Raw genomic sequence first — 19,965 nt, 5'->3', positions numbered from 1 at the left:
CAGGCACTGCATATTGTAAGTGTGGATAGAATGCTAGAGTTCTTTTCTGTGAGTGGACACATAGTTCTTTATCAGAAAAATATGGACAAAAACTTGATTCACAGATTGTCCAAAGAGATGCATGGATTTAGATAGATATGCTGACATCTTGTGACCTGGGTCAAGAATCTAGCCATAGTAGAGATAAAGATCACAAAAGTGGATACACCTTAGCTTCTGACATTCCCATTCTCAGCCTAGCACAGCCCCTGATACGGCCCTCCCACCTCAGCCTAGCAGACCCGTGATATGCCCCCTCCCACCTCAGCCTAGCAGAGCCCCTGATATGCCCCCTCCCACCTCAGCCTAGCACAACCCTATGCTCATTCTTCCCTTTCTGTTCTTAACTCTCCTCCAGCTTAGAAATCATCAGCCTTCTTTTATAATTAGACCTTTCAAAATGAGCCTAGTGTTGATTTAAACCATACCGAATCCAAAGTTTTGATTTTGACTGTGCCATATTGATCAACATATAGCTATTTTAAGTAATAAAAATAAGAACAGGTCAGATGTCCTAAATTCAGTTTTTAGTTTAGCAGAGGTGGTCTCTCTTGAGTAATTCCCACATAAAGGGTGTTCTTTGTGTGCATATGTGTGTGTGTACGTGTGTGTGTGTTCGTGTGTGTGTGAAGGACGTGCACTAGAAGCCTGGGTGATTGATGCTTTCAAAGACACATTGAGATCTTAAAACAAAAGATGTTTTGAAAATGGAGATGCTCATTGTATAAGGATTGATTGCTGTTGGTCCCAGGAAGAAACATCCTTAGGTGTGGCTCTGAGTGAAGTCTGAGTGACAGATGCAGACCAGGTGATCATCTTCCTTCACTCTCCTCCCCACTCTCATCCTCAGCCAGCTCTTTTTAGTCCCTGCTTTGGTAACGGAAAGCGTCTTTGTTCTGTACCCGGGTGGAGACACAGTTATTTATAGCAGTATGACCCAGAACATTCCCCCCCCTCTGGTAGTATCCTTCCTGCCCTTCTACCTCCACAAACAACTGCCAGACCAGAAGATGAAAAACAAATAAAAAACAAAAGACAAAAAAAAACCCAACTCAAATCATTGCACATTATTCCTGCCTAAAATTTGAGCCACCGAAAATCATTTAAGTTTTGTATTTACTTATATCAAATGTTTTTTTCATTCCTACTGCAAAGAAACATTCACAGATCCTTCGGGCTCCCTACTTTGGGAGCAAGAAAAACAATTAGCAAAATCTAAGACAGATTTATTTCATTTTATTTTCTCTTGTCCTAAGCCAAAGTGAGCATTAGACAGATGCTGTCCCCCATGGCCTTTGATGTTCTGGGTGGCACCTGTGACAGTCCTGAGAACTGACTTAGACTTATTGCCACAAAGAAGGCATGCAGTGTTCACGGATGTCTTTATTCACCCTGTAACTGTTATCTGCAGCTAAAGCCCACATCATATTTGGCTACTGCCATAGTATGGTGTGCCCTCTTCCACTCTCCCCTGCTTTTCCATTCCATCCTTTCAGGATTTTCGACTTAGAGTAGTGATTATACAATTTGGATGGAGATGAGGGTATAGAATATTGATAATGCCAAACTCTAGTTCTTTAAGATTCCACTGCCTTTGACTTTAGGTAATGAAGGGGGAATTGCTCCATTGAATTGAGTTTGCATCAAGAAAGTTGTGGGTGAGGAGAAAGTTCAAGATCTCAAAACAAAACATACAGTAGGTAGGGTGGAGAAATGGCTCAGGGTATAAGTAAGGCATTTGCTAAGAAAAGCAAGAAGGCCAGAGGATGATACCCAGCACCCACATAGAGGCATGGTGCCACACACCCATAATCCTAGCACTGGTGAAGTAGAAACAGGAAAACCCAAGGGCTTACCAGCAATTCAATCTGAGCAGACTGACTAGCTTCAGTTTCAGTGAGAGATTCTGCCCCAGAACAATAAGGTAGACACCAAAAGCCCACTGTTAGCCTCCATACATGAATACATACACCCCAGAAAGAAAATACCTTCCAGAGACCATGCACCAAAGATAGAACATGAGGAGATTATCTGTCAGATAAATGGGAAGACTTCACACCACTAATTTTCTAATATGACACAGACCTGTAACAGCATGGTGAAAACAAATGTGTAGCAAAACTAAGTACCTCTGGTGGTCATTCTTCAGGCATTTATACATGTTCCTGTCTTAGAGAAAACCTGTACATTGTGATGAACCCCACTTTAAAGGTGAGAAGACTGATGCCTGGGAAGTCAAGTCTCCTTAGTGATTGAGGAGGGCTAAGTACAACCCAAGTTATCCTGACCCCAGAGCTCTTCGCTTTCCAAGGTGACATCCCTCCTGCGTACACCCTCCGCCTTCTCATTAGCTTACATTTTGGGTCCACTTTGCTCAGTGAAGACCTTTCCCATCATCACGTAACCCAGAGGAAACTTTTCAGAGAAGTCAGGGTGAAGAAATCAGAAGATGAGTGCCACTTGAAGGCATTTGCAGAAGAACTATGAGCATTATTTTTCTCCCCTTTTTCTTTTTCTCCGACTCCTTTCATTGCATCCAGAACTGGGTGTGTTTCCAGCTGGATGGTACCCAGCTGGTCATCTGCTGATGTGAGTTATCTAGAGGGAGGCGTGAACTTAATTACATGTGGCAGACTGAAAGTGACAAATGGGGCCTTATCATTACTGAATGTGCCCTCTGAAAAACACAGACTGGCAGATGTGTGGCCTAAATGGGCCAGGGATGGGACAAGCCTCATCTGACCAGAGAAGGTGAGGAGTTGCGAGGGCCGGGGTATCTTCCTCTCCTACTTCCTAGAGCTCTGGAGAGAACACAAAGTTTCTATTCCCCCATGAATACAATGTTTGTGACTTATGTAGAAATGTGGCCCCTTGCATCCTGTTTCTAGAAGGAATTTTTTTAAGTAAGTAAATCTTATTGTAACCAAAGCATCATCATTAATCAATTCTTATGGACAAAATGGTTTGAGATCTGAAAGCCACGTTTTCCCCTTTCTCTGTATCCAATGCCGGCCTGGTGGTTCCTTCAATCAGCCAGCCAAAAGGAGCAAACTGGTTCATAGATCCTGAATGTGAAAGTGAACAGGCTTCTATTTGTAAAGTGTAGGGAGCGACAGGAAGTTTATGATCAGCTCAAGGACACGGGATTAGCACTTCTTTTTAAAGAGTGATGTGGTAACTTGTGATGTGATGTGCTTGGGAGAAGGAACAGTACATCTTCATGAAGGTTCTGGTCCGGGTTGGGCTGATGAGAGGTGAGGTTGGGGTATGCCAGGCTTGAAGACAGAGGAGAAAAGAGTGAAAGTTACTGCAGAGCAAAATGTGCTTCTTAACTGGCCAGGGTGTTGGAGAGAAATACATAGGGTGTGCTTAAGGCACAAGGCCTGGGCACTGTAAGCAAAGGAGGGCTGAAACAGCCACTGGCTAGAGGGGAGAAGTTTGGTTTCTGAAGGAAATGTGCTCTGATGTAAACAGGATATGATCTCAGGCATAGATACAGAAATGAAGTCTTAGCAGGAGATGGATTTTCAAGGTAAAAAGAAATGGGGTGTAGGGGGCAGTGGAAAACATTCTAGTTCTTGATATTTAGTAATGAAGCGATAAGGTGAGCACACATTTTGTGTCTGACACAGGGGAGACTGAGCACTTTTTTAACTAAAGCATGAATATATATATAAGGATAAATAAGCCATGATATAAGAGAACTTTAAAAACCATAGATAACGAGGTTTCCCAAATCAAGCAGGTAATTGACAGTGGCTGAAATGTAAATAATAAGGGAGAACCATTTAAAAAACTATTGGGTTTGTTAGCTATAGGTTATTGGTGGTCTTTGGCATTCTTCCATTGGTAAAATCCCTTATAGAACTAGTCCAAGGTGTGCAATAGCAATGAGGCCTTGAAACAACAGTGATGTATAAAGTCAGGTGGGCAGTAGGAATATCAAATAGTGGCGCAATGAAGCATACTTCCTGAGAGTTGATAATGGATTGGCTATTTCATAGCTTCAAGGGGGAAAGGTAGCCAGATGCAGTGGTATGTCTAGAACTCTAGCATTTGCAAGGCTGAGACAGGAAATTCCAGAGTTCAAGGCCAGCACTGTCTACAGAAAGATTTTGTCTCAAAAAGAGAAGGGAGAAAAGGGGAGAAAAGAAAGACTTCACCAAGGTTTAAGATCCACATGAACAATATTCCTAGGAGGAGCCTGGTTCCTTCCTCTCTGCTTCCTCATAAAGAATATACTTTAAGTCACAAAGATCTTAAGATAAACGTAGCAATGAGCTTAAAGACTATTTGTATTAATGGTCCTCAAGGGAAGTAGATTGTGAGGGCCCAGAGTATATGCTCAGATAAATAATTCCATAAGGATTCAGTTCAGAGCACAATGTTTAGCCATTCTTACTTAATTAATCTAGAGATAGACTCTTCCTGTCTGGGAAAATGACATGCCCTTCAGAGTGGCTTCCGCGCATGCATACGTGTGTGTGTGTGTGTGTGTGTGTGTGCGTGTGTGTGTGTGTGTGCGCGCGTGCGCGCGCGTGTGCATGTGTGTGAGTGTGTTTTCTCAATTGAGCTTTTGAATGAGAGCAAGTTGGATATTCCCTGTCTGGAGCATGGAGTGCAAATATTTCAACTTGTCCATTATGTGAGATGGTGTGTGCTTTAGAAGGCAGCTGAGCCTCGGGTGGGATTGTCACATTGAAGAGACAGAAAGGCGTGCATTCACAGAGGGCACCTTATGTCCACACAGAGGTTGATGGAGGAAGATCTTTTTCAAAAGTCCCTACACTTGTGGGAAGCAACCCCATACACCCTGGTGTGAAAGTAGCAAAATGATTTGCATGTGCTATCTCATGGTGCTAATCATTAGCCCTGGATCCTCAGGCAAGTGTGTTAGCTCTGGATTCCTCCTCTGGAGAGGGTCACAAGAACACCTCACCTTCCAAATGTGCCTAGGCGGCTAATTCTTTGCTCACGTGAAAGTTATCCATGATGCTGTTCTGTAAATGCAGTCTTATCACTGACAGGCAGCCGACGGAGGCTGAAAGCAAATTTCTGTGCCAGAAAACTATCTTCTCCTCTTCATGAACTTTGTCCTAGGGGCACGGAGACCTGTCCAGTTCTTAATGTGATTTGATCCTTGTTAGATTTTTGTTTGCTTGCTTTTGAAACACTTCATGAATTCTGATCATTGAATTTTGCTGGGTGTCCTACTTAATTGCTGCTTCTGAGCCTCATTTTTGTTCAGTGTGCATGTCCCTGTCATCTGTGGTTAAGATGTACAGGCTGTTTGCTTGAGTAACTCAGATGGCTCATAGGATATAAATAGATTGGAGCCCTTCTCTACAAAGTCATAGATGAGGTCTACATGTAGTTTCTACTATTTGGTTCCATATATTTTTCAATACCTTCCCTTTATATAAGTATGGTTATAGAAATTTAAACACTTCTGACCTTTAGTTTAAATAGTTAACTTTCACCTACGTTTCCCCTTCCATATATGTTGGCAACTGCCTTCTGTTTCTGCCGCTTCCTTCATCTCAGAAGCATATGAGAGTCTTAACTCCTTTTTTGTTCATCCCATTATGAATTCGACTTCATCACTTTCCTATTCATTACATTTTTGCACCTCACTGAGTTAATAAATTGTTTTGACATGCATAGCCCCTCCTCTCCCCACTGCTCATTTGGTTTCCCTCCCCCAAGAGCAGTGCCCGTCAATAGAGCATGCCAGCAGTGTGTTCAGTGTCCAACTGACGGTTGCTCAACCCAGCAGGGGCTCTCCTCTTCTCCCTTATGTTCCTGGTCAGCGAGAGGAAGCCCCCTCCTTACTTTCTCCAAGCACAGGCTGCTGAGACTACGCTGACAGATTTTTTTCAAACCTCAGCTCTTCAATGGGGGCCACTTGAAATGGATCCACTTGAGGTCCCTCCTGGTAAATTTTACTGCTCACCTTTCAAGGTACACTTGTAACTAAAAGATAGGTGTAGGCCTCGGGAAAGCATAACCATTGCAGGTTTATTCCTCTCCTCGTAGGAAAAGTGATATTAGGCAGCAATAAAGTCACTGCCAAAGGCAGATAGTGTAATATTAATCATGACGAAATGAAAGCAAAGTTTCACCTACGTTGTAAAGGGGGAAATTAGACAAAGAGAAGACAAACTATGTTATGAGAAAATGAAAACCAAAGTAGTAGGGGGCATAGTATTGAAGTCTCAAGCGACTGCCATAAACCTTGTGATTCTAAATATAAGTATATCCCCCAGGTGCCTAGAAAACTATAGATTTAATAACAGAAACATGCTATGCAGGATATTAAAGCACTGGAAGTAAGAAAAGCTCATTTGAGCCTTCCAAACGGGAGGAGAGAAGGAAAGGACAGAAGTCTTTGAGATCCTGGTACAACCTCAAGGGAAGGAGGAAGCAGTGAGAGTCAGAGATTCTTGAGGAGAATAAGAGTCAAACTGCAGGCTTTATAGATGGCGATGACCGGCGACTGTGAAGGCTTTCAGGTTTGGCTTCGCTGAGGAGCTATAGTGTTAGCTGTCATTGTGTGTCAGTACTGGTAGAAGGCGCAAACTTTTAGGTCAGAAACTTCATCAGTCACCACAATTGCATGTTCTAAACCATCATCAATTTTGTGTTAGTGTTCTGAGCTAAAGTTCCCAGGGTATTTCAAGGAGGGTTAGGTGATATCTACACAGGTTTAGTAAAGGACCGCTAAACAGGGGAAGATGAGTTGTTCTTGATGAGAGGCAGTCCTACCTGTCATTTCCTGCAGATTTAGACATCTTTATCTTCCAAGACAACTGTAGACAAGCATCCTTGAAAACAGCTAAGCACATCGATTATCATAACAAATATATGAAGAGTTATCTTCTGACAATGTTAAAATAATAATAGCTGCCATCATTCATTTATCTGTTTATTTATTTAGCATTAGGTGAGGGTAGGATATAGATATTTACTAACTTCTAGATGATGTGATAAATAATACATAAATTAGAGGTAACAACAAGAGACAAATCAATTTCAGGTAGCCACTGCAATTATGGAAGAATTTGAGATGTCTTTTTAAATGTCTACATGAATAAGACAGAAGGATGTCACTGAGATGTATATTTTAATGGATTTATATTTGGTTGGGCTGAATAACTCGAAGGTATTGATGTTTGATGAGAGAAAAAGCTTCAAGTGGTGACCTTGGAAAGGTCTTATCCTTGTCTTATTCTTGTGCTACAATGCTGCCAGTGATAATAACGAACACAAAAATAGCAAACATATCCATTATATGATGGATAGGAGAGTGTGGGAGATATAAACAATATTTGGAGGAATGACATAGCATTAAGAACTGTATATTGAATCTAATAAAGCAAAACAAAAATATAAATATGTACAAGTTCAAAAGTCATCTAACAAACACAAAACTATATAGACTTGATGTAGCCTAAGAACACTTACATTAGGAATCTTTGAGGGATCAGCTTTAACAAATAACTTAGCTTATAGTGGTGTTTATCACCTACTTTACAGAAGGATATTTTTAATAATATTATCTACATCCTCCCCTCTTAACTAGAGCTTAATATTTATGTGATAATAATCTGAGAATAATCCAATGCAATGATTTGTGATGTGTGACTATATCTATATAATCTCAGTTAAAGAAATTAGCTACACTTAAGTTTTAGGTTAGTTTCAGGCTGCCCAATATAATGAGACACCAAATCTCTGAAAACTTCTTCATGAACTTGAAAAAAGAAACATAAGGAAAGAAGTGGAATCTTTACTTGTCAGATAACATTGGAAAAGTTGAGAATGTTCTATAAGGAAGAACATATCAAAATAATGTCCAAATACATGATATAAAGTGAGCTAGTTAGTAGCTCAAGGATACATGGAGAGAATTGTCTAGAAGGCAGGTTGTGTTCATTCTAATTGATTATAATGTAAGCTGAGAACAAATGAATGATAATCTAGTAACCATGGATCATAAATTTGCATATGTCTAAGGTCGAACCACAAGTCAGTCATGTTTTCATAGGCCGTTGTTCCGGGGAAGGGGGTGTTTGAAGACCCTCCTAAAATTTCAGGGCCCCATGGCCCTGTAGCCATGCTCTTCTGCCAGCCAATTTGAGAAGTCTTAGGAAACATGCCTTTAGTCTAATCGCAAAACAGTCACTGCGAGATACAGGAGCAACCTCGGGAACTTTGAAATGACTTCCTCACACACTAATTGGCAGCCTGGACTAATTAGTCCATTTGCTTGTTGTTTAGTAATGTAAATCAAACAGAATGACAGAGTTTATAAAAGGAAGGAGGGGAGGAAAGAGGAAGGGAGAGAGAAACAGTTTGTATCTTTGAGTCCCTTTTGACCAGATTTTTCGCATAAGAAATACATAAGTGATGGGATCTCATTTTAACTTGCTATAGAAACGCCATCTTATATTCTTTCTGCTCCCATTTGAAAGAATGAATCTGCTATACTATCCTGAATTATGCCTGAAAGTCATTTGGACTAAGTTTAGCTCTAGGGTGTCCTCATTCTGAAGCGAGTTTTTGAAGTATTTTTCAAGTTAGGTCCTGAAAACACTAAAGTATTTAAAACACTGTGAGACCAGTGGTGAGCGTTATCAGAAAAGCTGCTTATGTAACTTCATAAGGAGCCTGTTCTTTCTCATTCCATCCTTAAAGTATCAAAGCACAGAGTCAGAGGAAACTATCAAGGCAGCCTCATGTCTGAGAACTGGGATCAAAGAGATGCTGGCAAATGCCCTGCTGTCAGAAAGACCTCCAGTCTTACAAGATGAAAGCCAATCTACAGAGAACACGGCTTCCATTTATTTCTGTCTTGCCCACCCCCCCCCAAGTGTTATAAGGATGTGATTTGAACTGTTTATCCACTGTAGATCTCAGTGGCTTCACAGGGCAGTAATGCGATGGAAATGTCACAGGTATGGTTCTCTGCACTCCCTGCAGGCCCCCCATGGAAGACTCTCAGACCCTACTGACCCCTGTGGTGAGCTGTGGGCCTGCTGGAGCTCTTTTGACCCGCCCTGTCATCCTCACTCTGCATCACTGTGCAGACCCCAATACTGAAGACTGGAAGATCCAGCTCAAGAACCAAGCAGTGCAGGGACAATGGGAGGTAAGTGATTGTCTGTGGGAGACACATGCTGTCCATGTCCATCATTGGTGCATGTTGGGAGACCTTTATTTCTAAAGTAAAGCATAACAGCCTTTTGGTTTACACTTAAAACGAGACACAGAAGGCTGAATCTTCTAACTGATGAGCAAAAGGAAGATGTTCAAAATCAGCTCACAGGAAAAGGATACTCAGACATCCCAGGTAATTTGCTGTTAGGAATACAGGAACCACATGATGGGGAGGGTGTGGGGGACCATCAGAACTTAGATCACTTAGCATCTGTCTCTCAAGAATATCTTTATCAAATACATATGTAAATGTTAGTATAAATGTATATTTATATAAAATTTACATATGCAAAATGTGAAGTTACAATATAATTACTTTTGGTATTTTTAGCAAAAAAAAGTTATAAAGATACACATGAAAGTTTAAGGCTGCAGTATTTTAGGGAAACTGATTTAGCAGTGAAGCACGATATTCTGGGATTAGCTAGATCTTTCCTTTCTATGAACATTGACTACACTTGACCATATAAGGGAATCATTCCTTATCAGAGCCCCTGGCATCTAGGGTTGAGCTTGGGATTATCTTTTAAATAGACTTAAGTGGGCCTCACTTTAATTTCATTTAAGCTTTAAACTATCAAAACAAATATCTAAAACCCTATCTTAGGTGCTTGCACGATTCTCTGCTTAATGCCTTTTCCATTTCTGGGGTTGAATGATGCTAACAATGATAGAGCAATGAACTCAAGTGTCCAGAATAGTACAAAGAACATTCTCATATAAATCCTTACAAAGCAGGCTTGGGCCATGGTTCCTACTGCTAGCCACACCTTTCAGGCTTTCTGAGTCATTCTTCCTAAGTCCTTCTTTGTCCAGTGTCCTGGAGCCTAGAATAAACTTAGAGGCCTTGAGCTGCTTTTCTCATCAGTGTAAGATTCCTGTAAATATACTTTGAAATATTAACTCATTGATGTTGTTAAAATACAGCTCATAACATCTCAGATGATGTCATAAGGTCAAACCAAGAAGCTGTCACCTGAGGTGACTGTTCCATTCATGTCTTCATCCAGACCTAGAGACTAAGTTTTATTCTCTCACTTTTTTTGGTAGTTGGCACTTGCCATAAGTCAGATGCAGTGGGATACAGTAAAAAGCTCAGGGGGCGGGGCTTATTCCGAAACTGAATTGCATTCATGCATGTATTTTATTTCCCACTCATGAAATTTTCTTCTCAGTCTGAATTACTTTAAAGTAGGGAGAATATATAAAATCAGAATGTGTACTTGTCTGTGGTAAATCATGACTCGGATGGCCCTGGGCTTGCCATCCCATTGGCTAAGCTCAGAGGCACTGCACTCTTAACCCAGCCACATACTCTACTTGCCCGGTCCCCAGCACTTCTTATCACCTTCCACCCTGCCCACTGCCAGGGGATCATGTGAAATGTTGATCCTTGGCTTAATGACCTGACCTTCTCTCTTTGTTAGTATATAACTTAAGCCATTTGAATAAATCAAAAAAGGGTTGAATTGGCAATTATTTTTACAAAAATCACCACTTCCACTTATTTCTTGTAAAGTATTTTTTTTTAGTCTACAGTAATGAACTGTTTAATGATTTCATGAGAAAAACAGCAGAGAAGAATGTAGAAGGCTACCCTTTTGGAGAACCTGGGAGCTGACATTACTTAGGGAAAAGTATACTATTCTGAAAAATTAACTGTAGTCTGAGTTTCAAAAGAGAAAGTATAATGATGTTATATAATGTCTTAATTCCTCTAATTATTTTTAAATATGGATTATTGCAAAAAGTTGATATCCTATAGTGGCACCTCAATACATTGTACTTTTCAATTAAATAAGATATTGAAAGATTAAAATAACAAAATCTCAGAAGCAGTTAGTAAACCTGAGTACACTGAACTCAAAGGGATAATTTGCTATTGTCTTTTGGATTTTCACGTAGATACCAGGACACTTATGCAAATAATCACATCAGTGTCTAGACAAAGAAAGAGCACTGATGATGGAGGATGAAAACAGGTACCACAGATTTGAGAAAGATGAACCACAACTCAGGAGCAGACTCCTGCTTTATCAACCACCATCCATGGTGGCTCGCACATGTCCATGGGAGCTTAATCATGTTCCCTTCCCTCTCATTCCCAGGATGTGGTGGTGGTGGGAGAGGAAAACTTCACAACTCCCTGTTACATTCAGCTGGATGCAGAGGCTTGCCACATCCTCACAGAGAACCTCAGCACCTATGCCCTGGTTGGGCAGTCCACCACCAAAGCAGCAGCCAAGCGTCTGAAACTGGCCATCTTTGGCCCCCTCTGCTGTTCTTCCCTGGAGTACAGCATTAGAGTTTACTGTCTGGATGACACACAGGATGCCCTAAAGGTAAGTGTCTCCCCCCCTCGCCTGTCCTCTTCACCCTCACCTAGAAGCTAAGGTTTTGAAGTAACCTTACACACCTGGAGATGACTCTGGGCAGGTGTGCGAATACGAGCAATGGGTCCCAGAGGAAGCAGTTACAACAAACAGATATATCTCAGTGGCCATGCTGATAGATAAGCTGTTTTCTCTGTGCTGATTCCTCCCAAGGGCTACTTTTGTTTACCTTACTTGAGCTCTTTTAATGAAAAATGTAGACGAATTTGGCAACGAAAGCCGTGGATGGTAAATAATCTGGTTCCATGTTTATCTCAGCTGTGTTCTTCCTATAAAAGAAATTGGCATAATTGCTCACGCTGTATGTTCCTCTTGTGTGCTACTTCATTTATATGCTTTCCCATTCTTTTTATGAGGGCTGTGAGGGATAGGGTTAGCATTTGACAACAGGCTGCTGCTTTGCAGAATAAATGTGCTTAATTCCTGGTGTGATTATTGCCATTCGTTTTATCCCATTTGAAGCTTTAAGGGATATAATAAGTGCCTTTGAAAAAGTTATGATCTAGAAAGAGGAAGATAAAAAGTATGCCAGGGCTGAGGAGATAAGCCAGAACCTGATGTATGTCACGGCTGATACATCCTGTGAGAGTTCAGGGAGGCAACGTACATAGTATCTGAAGGAAATCTGAACAAGAGCTAACATTTGAGACCTGTCATTATGAAAGGTAAGGTTTTAAGCAGCACTGATAGGGAAAAACATTCAAGATGTTTAGATACAGGGAACAGGGTGCAGGCACACAAAAGTGCATAGCAATTGACGCCTTTATGCAGATGTATTTTGCCAGTAAGCCAAGAAGATAGATCTTAGCTGACAGAGGGAGTCTATGGTGTTAAACAGAACGTGATTGGAAATATGCATTAGACCCTTCACTCTGACTTCAGTGGACAGATTCAAGTTATTAAGGAGATTGTGGCAGAGCTTTGGTGGTGCCAGAGGGGAGTAAGAGGATGGAAGCAGGGATACAAGTTCCTGAGCAAGTTGCATGGTGACTACCACTCATGTAGTGGAATAGAACTTCTGTCTCTGACAATGGCAAAGCCTAGGGTAAGTGACTTTGTTACTTTTGTCAATTCAGGCTACTATGATGAATACTAGGGATTAGGTGACCTAAATGTAGACATTTTTCCTCATCGTGCTGGAGGTGGGAAGCCGAATATAAGTTTGTCAGCATGGTTGTGTTTTGATAAGGACTCCTTCGAGGTTTCAGACAACTGTTCTCTTGCTGTGTCTTCATGTAGTAGATGATGGCTGGAAAGGTCTGTGGACTCTCATTTGTAATGGCATTTGTTTCATTTAGAAGATTCCTGCCCTCATCATCAAATTACCTTCCAATAGTATGATCTCTTAAAATTCTGACTATATGGATTAGGATTATCAACAACTAATTTTGGATGATGCAAAAATTTGCTGGCAATAATGCTTTTTTATGGACTACTGAGTTAGGGGTATAAATCTGTCATCAAAAAATATGCAAGGGACAATTAAATGTATGTATGTGGTTTTATCTCTCTCAACCTTTCTCCCCCTCTCACCTTTAACCCTTCTTAGCTTTTGGTATCTATTATTCCATTGGAATTCCATTCCATCCTATAAAATCAACTTCAAAATATGCTCAAAAGTCAACATTTATCAGATTATTCAGTATTTATCTCATTCTTTGACAACATACAGTACACCAAAAATATTTAGGGTTTTATTTTCTAAACAATCAACAGATTCCAATGTAGAGATTCAGGCATCAATGATGTCACGTTGATATTTTTCAACCAAGGTTAGAAAGGAAAATATCCAACGAGAACAGTGGAAAAATAAAAATAATGAGTATTACTGAGTACTTCTATCTACCAGGCAAAACTCTACATATTCTATTAACTCATTCAATCTTTACAATAACTCCATAAGGTCTCACTATTTCTACTTGACAGATGAGGACTCCAAAGCTCAGTAAAGTTTAAGTAGCTCTAGGTCACACAACAATGGTATAGAGAAGCAAGCCTCAAGTGTGGGAAGTTAGCTACAGTTGATCTATGGAACTAATGACGAAAGAACCAGACAGAAATCAAGGCTGCCATGTTGTGCTAGCAGGAAGGGCAGCCAAAGACAATCAGAGTGGCTGAGGAGGAAAATGAGAATGCAAAGAGCCAAGGATGCCAAGGGAAGAACATTTTCTGCCTTTCAAGGTATTTCTCTCTGTGATTTCTGTCAAGAGAATAATTCATGATTGTGAAAACTGGAGGTTACGGGTCAGGGCTTCTGGGAAGCAATCTCAAAAGATGATGGTAAGGTACTTGGTTAGAAGTAAGCAGCCATACCCAACTGTGCAGTCCTCGTGGTAGATGTGACCAACAAGGTGTGCAGGAAGAGGGGGGAATTTGTTGGTCATTATATATATTCTTAATGATCCAATTTCTTGAATTTTCTGGTTGTGGAACTAAGTGATGTGAACATAGCTTTGTGTAAGGCTTCAGGTTGTTTCTTGTATGCTCCTTGCTGATTTGTGTGATGTTTCTAAGGCGCTATCAGAATGCAAATTGTGCTGGGTTTAAATTCTTCTTGGGAAAAACTATTTGTTGGAGAGTCATGGGGTCTGATTAAGGCGGATCTTCTGAACAGTTCCTTGAAAAAATATTGCAAGAAGTGCACAGTCAAAGATATTGATGGTACCTGAAATGCTTTATGCACATAATTTATATTCTGACATAGCATTGCTCGGGATCTCCTTAACTGTCTTCCTGATAGACACACAAAGATCTATGCAAAAATGTAATACTTTGCAAAACTTACATTGGAGTTTGCTAATTATAGACCAGGGATGGAAATGATCAATGCAAAGAAAGACCAGTAGATTGCTTTCAGCAGTGAAAACAACCCAAGTGCAGTGTATATCATGGTCAATGCTTTCCAGACAGACATTTATAAATTCTCAGCATCTGGGGATCCAGCACTTAGCTGGAAAGAAGTGTGAATAATGGATGAGACATTCTTGCACCTCTTGGCCTTTTAATAATGCAGGAATACCAAAATCCTAGTAATAAGTAAATGGTCTATCCAACACTCTGAAGAGACAATTAGTTCAGCCATGTCGGCACTGCCTTACTCATACTTGAATTGGAACCTGGAGGCTGATTAGCTCAAAAGGGCCCTCTAGTATTAAAGGTCTACCTTCTTGGCACACCCCCTGCTATTTCTCATTGCTGCTCTGCCATTTCTTTGCTAGTCCTGTAGTTTTTGCATTTCCAAACTCTTTAGACTTATTCTCCCCAGTCCTTCCTTCTCTCTTCCTTGCCTTTTCTTTCTCAATCTCTTCCTCATTTAGTAATTCATTTATCACAGTGCATGTAAAAATCCACAGGGGTTTTAGAGACTTGTTCAAGGGTCCTTCTACAAAGGCTATCATCTACATTGGCTGCTATTTGAGTTATATCTTGATGTTGCCTGCGTGTTTTTCAGTCAGTTAAGGACTATTATCTTAAACATATTCACACATCTTTTTGTGGAAATGATTCCATTACTAACAAACATCCTGCATCCACAAATCCACTTTTCTCCCATCGCTTTCCTACTCATCTCTGCCACTACTGAACCTTCCAGATAGCTCTTCATCCATTCCAATGCCTGTAGGGAACCTCCCTTCTTTTAATTCACCACAAGAAAGAAGAAAAAAAGAAAGCTCTATCCATTCTTACACTGAGACACATAGCTATTCTGGGACTTGTCTATACTTGCAGGCTTGATTTTTCTCATTCTGTTTATTACCTACCACATTTCCTTAAGTGCAGACCATTACTCAGACCAGCCCCAGCAGGACCTGTCTTATGATCTTACTTTCAACCTATTTTACTCCAAATTCTCTCAAACTCAATGTTATCCCCAGAATTGTTCTGGATATATTTTTTTTAGTCTTTCTATCCACTCCCATCACTCACTCATCCATCCATGCAGATGTGCGCATCTTTGCTCTCTGCAAATCTTCACTTTTGTCAGGATCTCCAATCTGAACCCATCTCCCAGTGTAATGGATAAAGCCTCATGAGCTTCCATCTCCATCCACAATGAAGCTGCCACTTGTTCTTAGAAAAGCTTCCTCCACCTTCCCTGGTTTCCTGATCCAAAAATCCTCTTCTGCATTTATCCATATCCAGAGAGAAATCATCTCAAACATAGTCCCACATTCAGTTGTAGCTGGCTGCACTGATTCCCATGGAGACCTGTGCCCACAAATTGATAGATTTTCTACTTTTTGTTCAGGCTCATTTTCAATGAGGCCCATTACAATCCCTAAATAACTAATCTAAACAATGCCTGCCCTGCATCCCTTGTCCTCTTATTGGTCTCTTCCTGATGCATTGTATTTCACATGACAGTTGTTTGGAACTGTCTATGTTCTTCTATGTTCCCCTAAAGCTCCTGATCACATCACAGCCATCTTTATGCCTAACAGTGACCTCCTCTCTCCATGGATACACCATTAACCCTGCCTTTATGCCTCCATATCTTTGATACAATCTCTTATCACTAAACCCGGGCCCCAGAAGGAGGAGGTCTGCTTAGAGGCTTATGCTTTAAGTTAACTCCTTACCAGTAACACTGGGAGCTCAGTGTTGTGTCTGCAAGGGCTTGACATTTTCATAAAGTTACAGTTGGATGTAGGGAGTCTTTCTGAACTGTGGAAAACAGAAGCATGAGACTGTGGGGGAGATTCAGAGAAGTATTCATTTTTAATACACACTACTACATAGTTCTTGTAAGTTATTGGGGAAGATGGTGGCCTGAATATACAAATAATATTAATTATCGCTTTTTATCACATATAACTATATTAAAAAGTTATATTTTTAAATCTAATTGTATTATTATGTGTATGGCTAGATGAAGAAAAGGAGTCCTCCCTATGAGCCAGGCTCAAGAAACTCCAGTGCATTTCTTCATCTTTCCTCCTTCCTCTTTGAGTTGGGCAATTTTTGTAACAATCTTCCTGGATTTTGTTAAGCCCTGAAGCAAAAAATGGTCACCTGAAACTTAAAAGCTGCACTTAGTAATTTGAAAGCACTGATGTAGAATCAGCATGCCAGCAGTGACTGCTGGAGTAGAAGTCAAGGCCGATGGGAGACAGCAGGAATCTTTTATATGCTTTTCAGAAGGGTTTCTCCCTGTGCACAGGCATGAAGGACCAGTGGGAGCAAAGCTAAGGCTGAGTTTACACAAAGAGATAAAGATGCTGAAAACTGTGAGGATAGTGTGGAATAAACTCAAATAGAGAGGTCAAGCATATTGAAAAGATGGTGTTTGGATTATCAGTGAGTTTCTTTTTCTCTCCTCTTCCTTGGGTGATTAAAGTAATAAAACTGATATTTTCCTTTCATTATTTGCGAAGACTTAAATCCTAGTGTAAATAGAACAGAAATTAACAGAGAACAAGGCTGTGTTTGGAGTAAGTTTAAAAAACATCCAGAGAGAAAAATACGTCTATGCAGAAATACATAATTTCTGCTCCATTATCAGAGACATCTTCTCATAATAAAGTCCCTCAATACATGCAGACATCTAAAACTCCAAAGGGGTTGTTTGCATTCGCTCTGTATAGTGTGTAATGTTTACTGAGTTTCTGACAGATGTATTTGTGATCCAGGCCAAATAATGTACATCACCACAATCTGGTTTCCCTATGGGGTGCCTGGGCACAGAGAAAAAACTCTTCCTTGGATTCATCTAGTTCTCAAATACCCTAATGTAGGCTCCAGGAGAGTACGGTAATGAGAGAGAGAGAGAGAGAGAGAGAGAGAGAGAGAGAGAGAGAGAGAGAGAGAGAGAGAGAGAGGAGTGGAACACTGAAAAGTAGAGAAAATGAAATGATGAATGGTTTGGATGAATCTTGGTTGTTAAGGATGTGGCACCTCCCGCACTGTGCTTGCTAGGCAACCTGTTACACACAATAGGTGGCTTTATTTTCATCTTGCCACCTGTTGCCATCCCCACTATTATCCATCTGCTGCTTCCTATAGGGAAGCAGCAGGTGACCTCAAAACTAACCTGACCTGGGTATTAGACTCTCAGGGTCCTTTTTGTCTGACACTAATATATCTATGCATATGACTCATCTACCAGATAAAACCAAGAAAATGTGCTAAAGGTTCCAATGATTGTGTCTATCTCCAGGACCCCTGGAAGATTCAAGGACAAAGTTATTAAATCTGGCACAAAATAAAGACTGAATCCTATTATCACTACATGGGCATTGAAACTATTGCCACATTTGGAAGGTGATAAATCACCAAAGACATTAAATTTAGTATTAGTCTAGTTTCAGCACAGTTTTTGGGTGGCAATTCAGCTGGTCAGATGTTGTCACAGGGATCTTTGTATGGTATCTTCTCGTTACCATCTTCTCGTGAAACTTGTATTAGCCCTATCCTATACTGCTAATTATCCTATACCACTATACTACTAACAGCCTACTTGATAAATTTACTTTTGTAGGGCACGCAGAGGAGGAAAGAACTTTTGCTAAGTATAATAAAGATTCTTTGATGATATCTAAACATTGCTGTTCTGAACATGGCAATGGATAAAATATCTTCCACAGCACAGGGACTTTGATCTGATATGTAAAGCCCCCCCCCCTGGTGTGGTGGGAATAAAATAATGACAAGTGTTTTGTAAAGTAAAGAATGTTTCTAACCTGTGGCCAGTATGTCTTATAAATCATGAAAGGAAGATAGGACATATGTTCCATTGTTGGATTTGAAGACAGAGGAAGGGAATCATGAGAAGATAAGCAAGGTAAGCAGCCCGGAGAAGTGGGGAAAGGAGAAGGAGCTTAATTTCCCCTCTCTGAAAGTCTCCAGAAGGGAAGGCTGCCCTCATGAACCTTAACTGCAAATATGAATGCTGTCTTGGGCTGATGGCCTATACAGCACAAGACAGTAAGTTTGTATTGTCCTAAAATCATGGTTATTGCTTATAGAATAATCAGATGGAATTTGAACAGTACATGTTGAAGGTTAAACATAAGTTCAAGAGGAACTCACAAGTACTAAAGTGACCTAAAAGTCCCTGCTCCATAATACTATGAGAGACATCCTACTTTCATTAGAAGTATGCCCAGGGAAGACAAGTGGCATGGGCACTCTGTTGAGTAGGACCCTTTGGCACACTGCTTTGAAAGCATCGCAAACTTCCTTGACCAGGCAGCCTGAAAGTGGCAGCTTGGCCCAAGCATCTGTGGCAGCAGCAGCTGCTGGAACAGCAGGCAGAGCCCGGGAAACGAAGGGGCTTGACGGGGAATATTTGCACATGGTCACTGGCGTCCAGCCTTATTATTATTAAGGATGAAGGAAGGCAGACAGACTTGGGGGCAGGGCAGAGCACCCCAGTGTGAATACAGGAAGGGAAAATCACAGCATGAGGTGACATTGACCTGAGCAGGTGGAAAAGGCTGGCTGCGAGTCAGCTGTTCCCCATTGCCCAGCTCAGCAGCCCAAGGCCTGAAGGCCAGAGGCGGAGACAGCAGGCACAGGACTGAGAGTCGCCTGCTGGAGAGCTGGCAGGGAACAGGAGAGGAGGACGGCTGCTCTTTTTGGCCCCTGCTATAGTAGAGTATAGGCACACTGCTGTGACAGGGGCAGTGGTGACAGCCACGGTGACAGAGAGAAACTTCCCATTCCCAAATGACCAGGGCAGGTTTCATCATAGGAATAAAGGCTGGATAAAAACAGGGCTGGTCTCACTACATCTGACAGCAGATGTGACTCTTTGTACATACAGTACAATCACTGAAGGGTGATCTGAGGTTTAATGTGCATGGCGTGCTGAACACCTGCCAGGTTGTTCTCAATATTGGAGTTGAGGGGATTCCCTGGCACGACCCTGCACTGGCTCAGCACCATGGACAGAGTAAAAATGGAGGCCCCCTAGCTCCATAAACTAAGGCAAGCACAAACTTCTGGACAAGGCTGGTTGCTTTGGCCTCTGTATCTTTGGGACTCCTTTGGGCCTTCAGAGTAGCTCCCTCTGCCTGCTTCTGACTCTGGTCCTGATTCCAGCTCCTTGGCAGAAATAGAAGGAGTCCATTCTGTTTCTGTGTTTCTACTGGGAATAGAACACACAGAATTTTAAGTCCAGAAACAATACCAAGAATGAAACCAGACAAGTGAAGCAAAGTGGTGGTTTTATCTCCTTCCTGCCCTCTCTTCAGTGTTCTCTCAACTATAAGAAACTAAAATTTAATCGGAAAGCCTAATTGTGAGCCTTTCCCTGGAGGGAGGCTTGCCAATGTTTGGAAGGACCAGTAGGAGGAAAGGAGAGCAGGGAGCA

General features: G+C 41.2%; 1 protein-coding gene across 2 annotated transcripts in view; it reads left to right on the top strand.

Moving 5' to 3' along the window:
• The window catches only part of Unc5c (unc-5 netrin receptor C), a 339,558-nt gene that overhangs the window by 298,799 nt on the left and 20,794 nt on the right, over positions 1 to 19,965 (top strand). For both annotated transcript variants that reach the window (XM_075981231.1, XM_075981232.1), the window contains 2 exons: positions 9,022 to 9,190; positions 11,367 to 11,600. In XM_075981231.1, coding sequence (XP_075837346.1) covers positions 9,022 to 9,190; positions 11,367 to 11,600 — 403 coding nt within the window. The remainder of the gene's footprint in view (positions 1 to 9,021; positions 9,191 to 11,366; positions 11,601 to 19,965) is intronic.

Source organism: Microtus pennsylvanicus, chromosome 7 (assembly GCF_037038515.1).
Source record: "Microtus pennsylvanicus isolate mMicPen1 chromosome 7, mMicPen1.hap1, whole genome shotgun sequence".
Lineage (NCBI taxonomy): Eukaryota > Metazoa > Chordata > Mammalia > Rodentia > Cricetidae > Microtus > Microtus pennsylvanicus.
The sequence above is the reverse complement of the archived record's forward strand: the minus strand, read 5'-3'. Positions and strand labels throughout refer to the sequence as shown.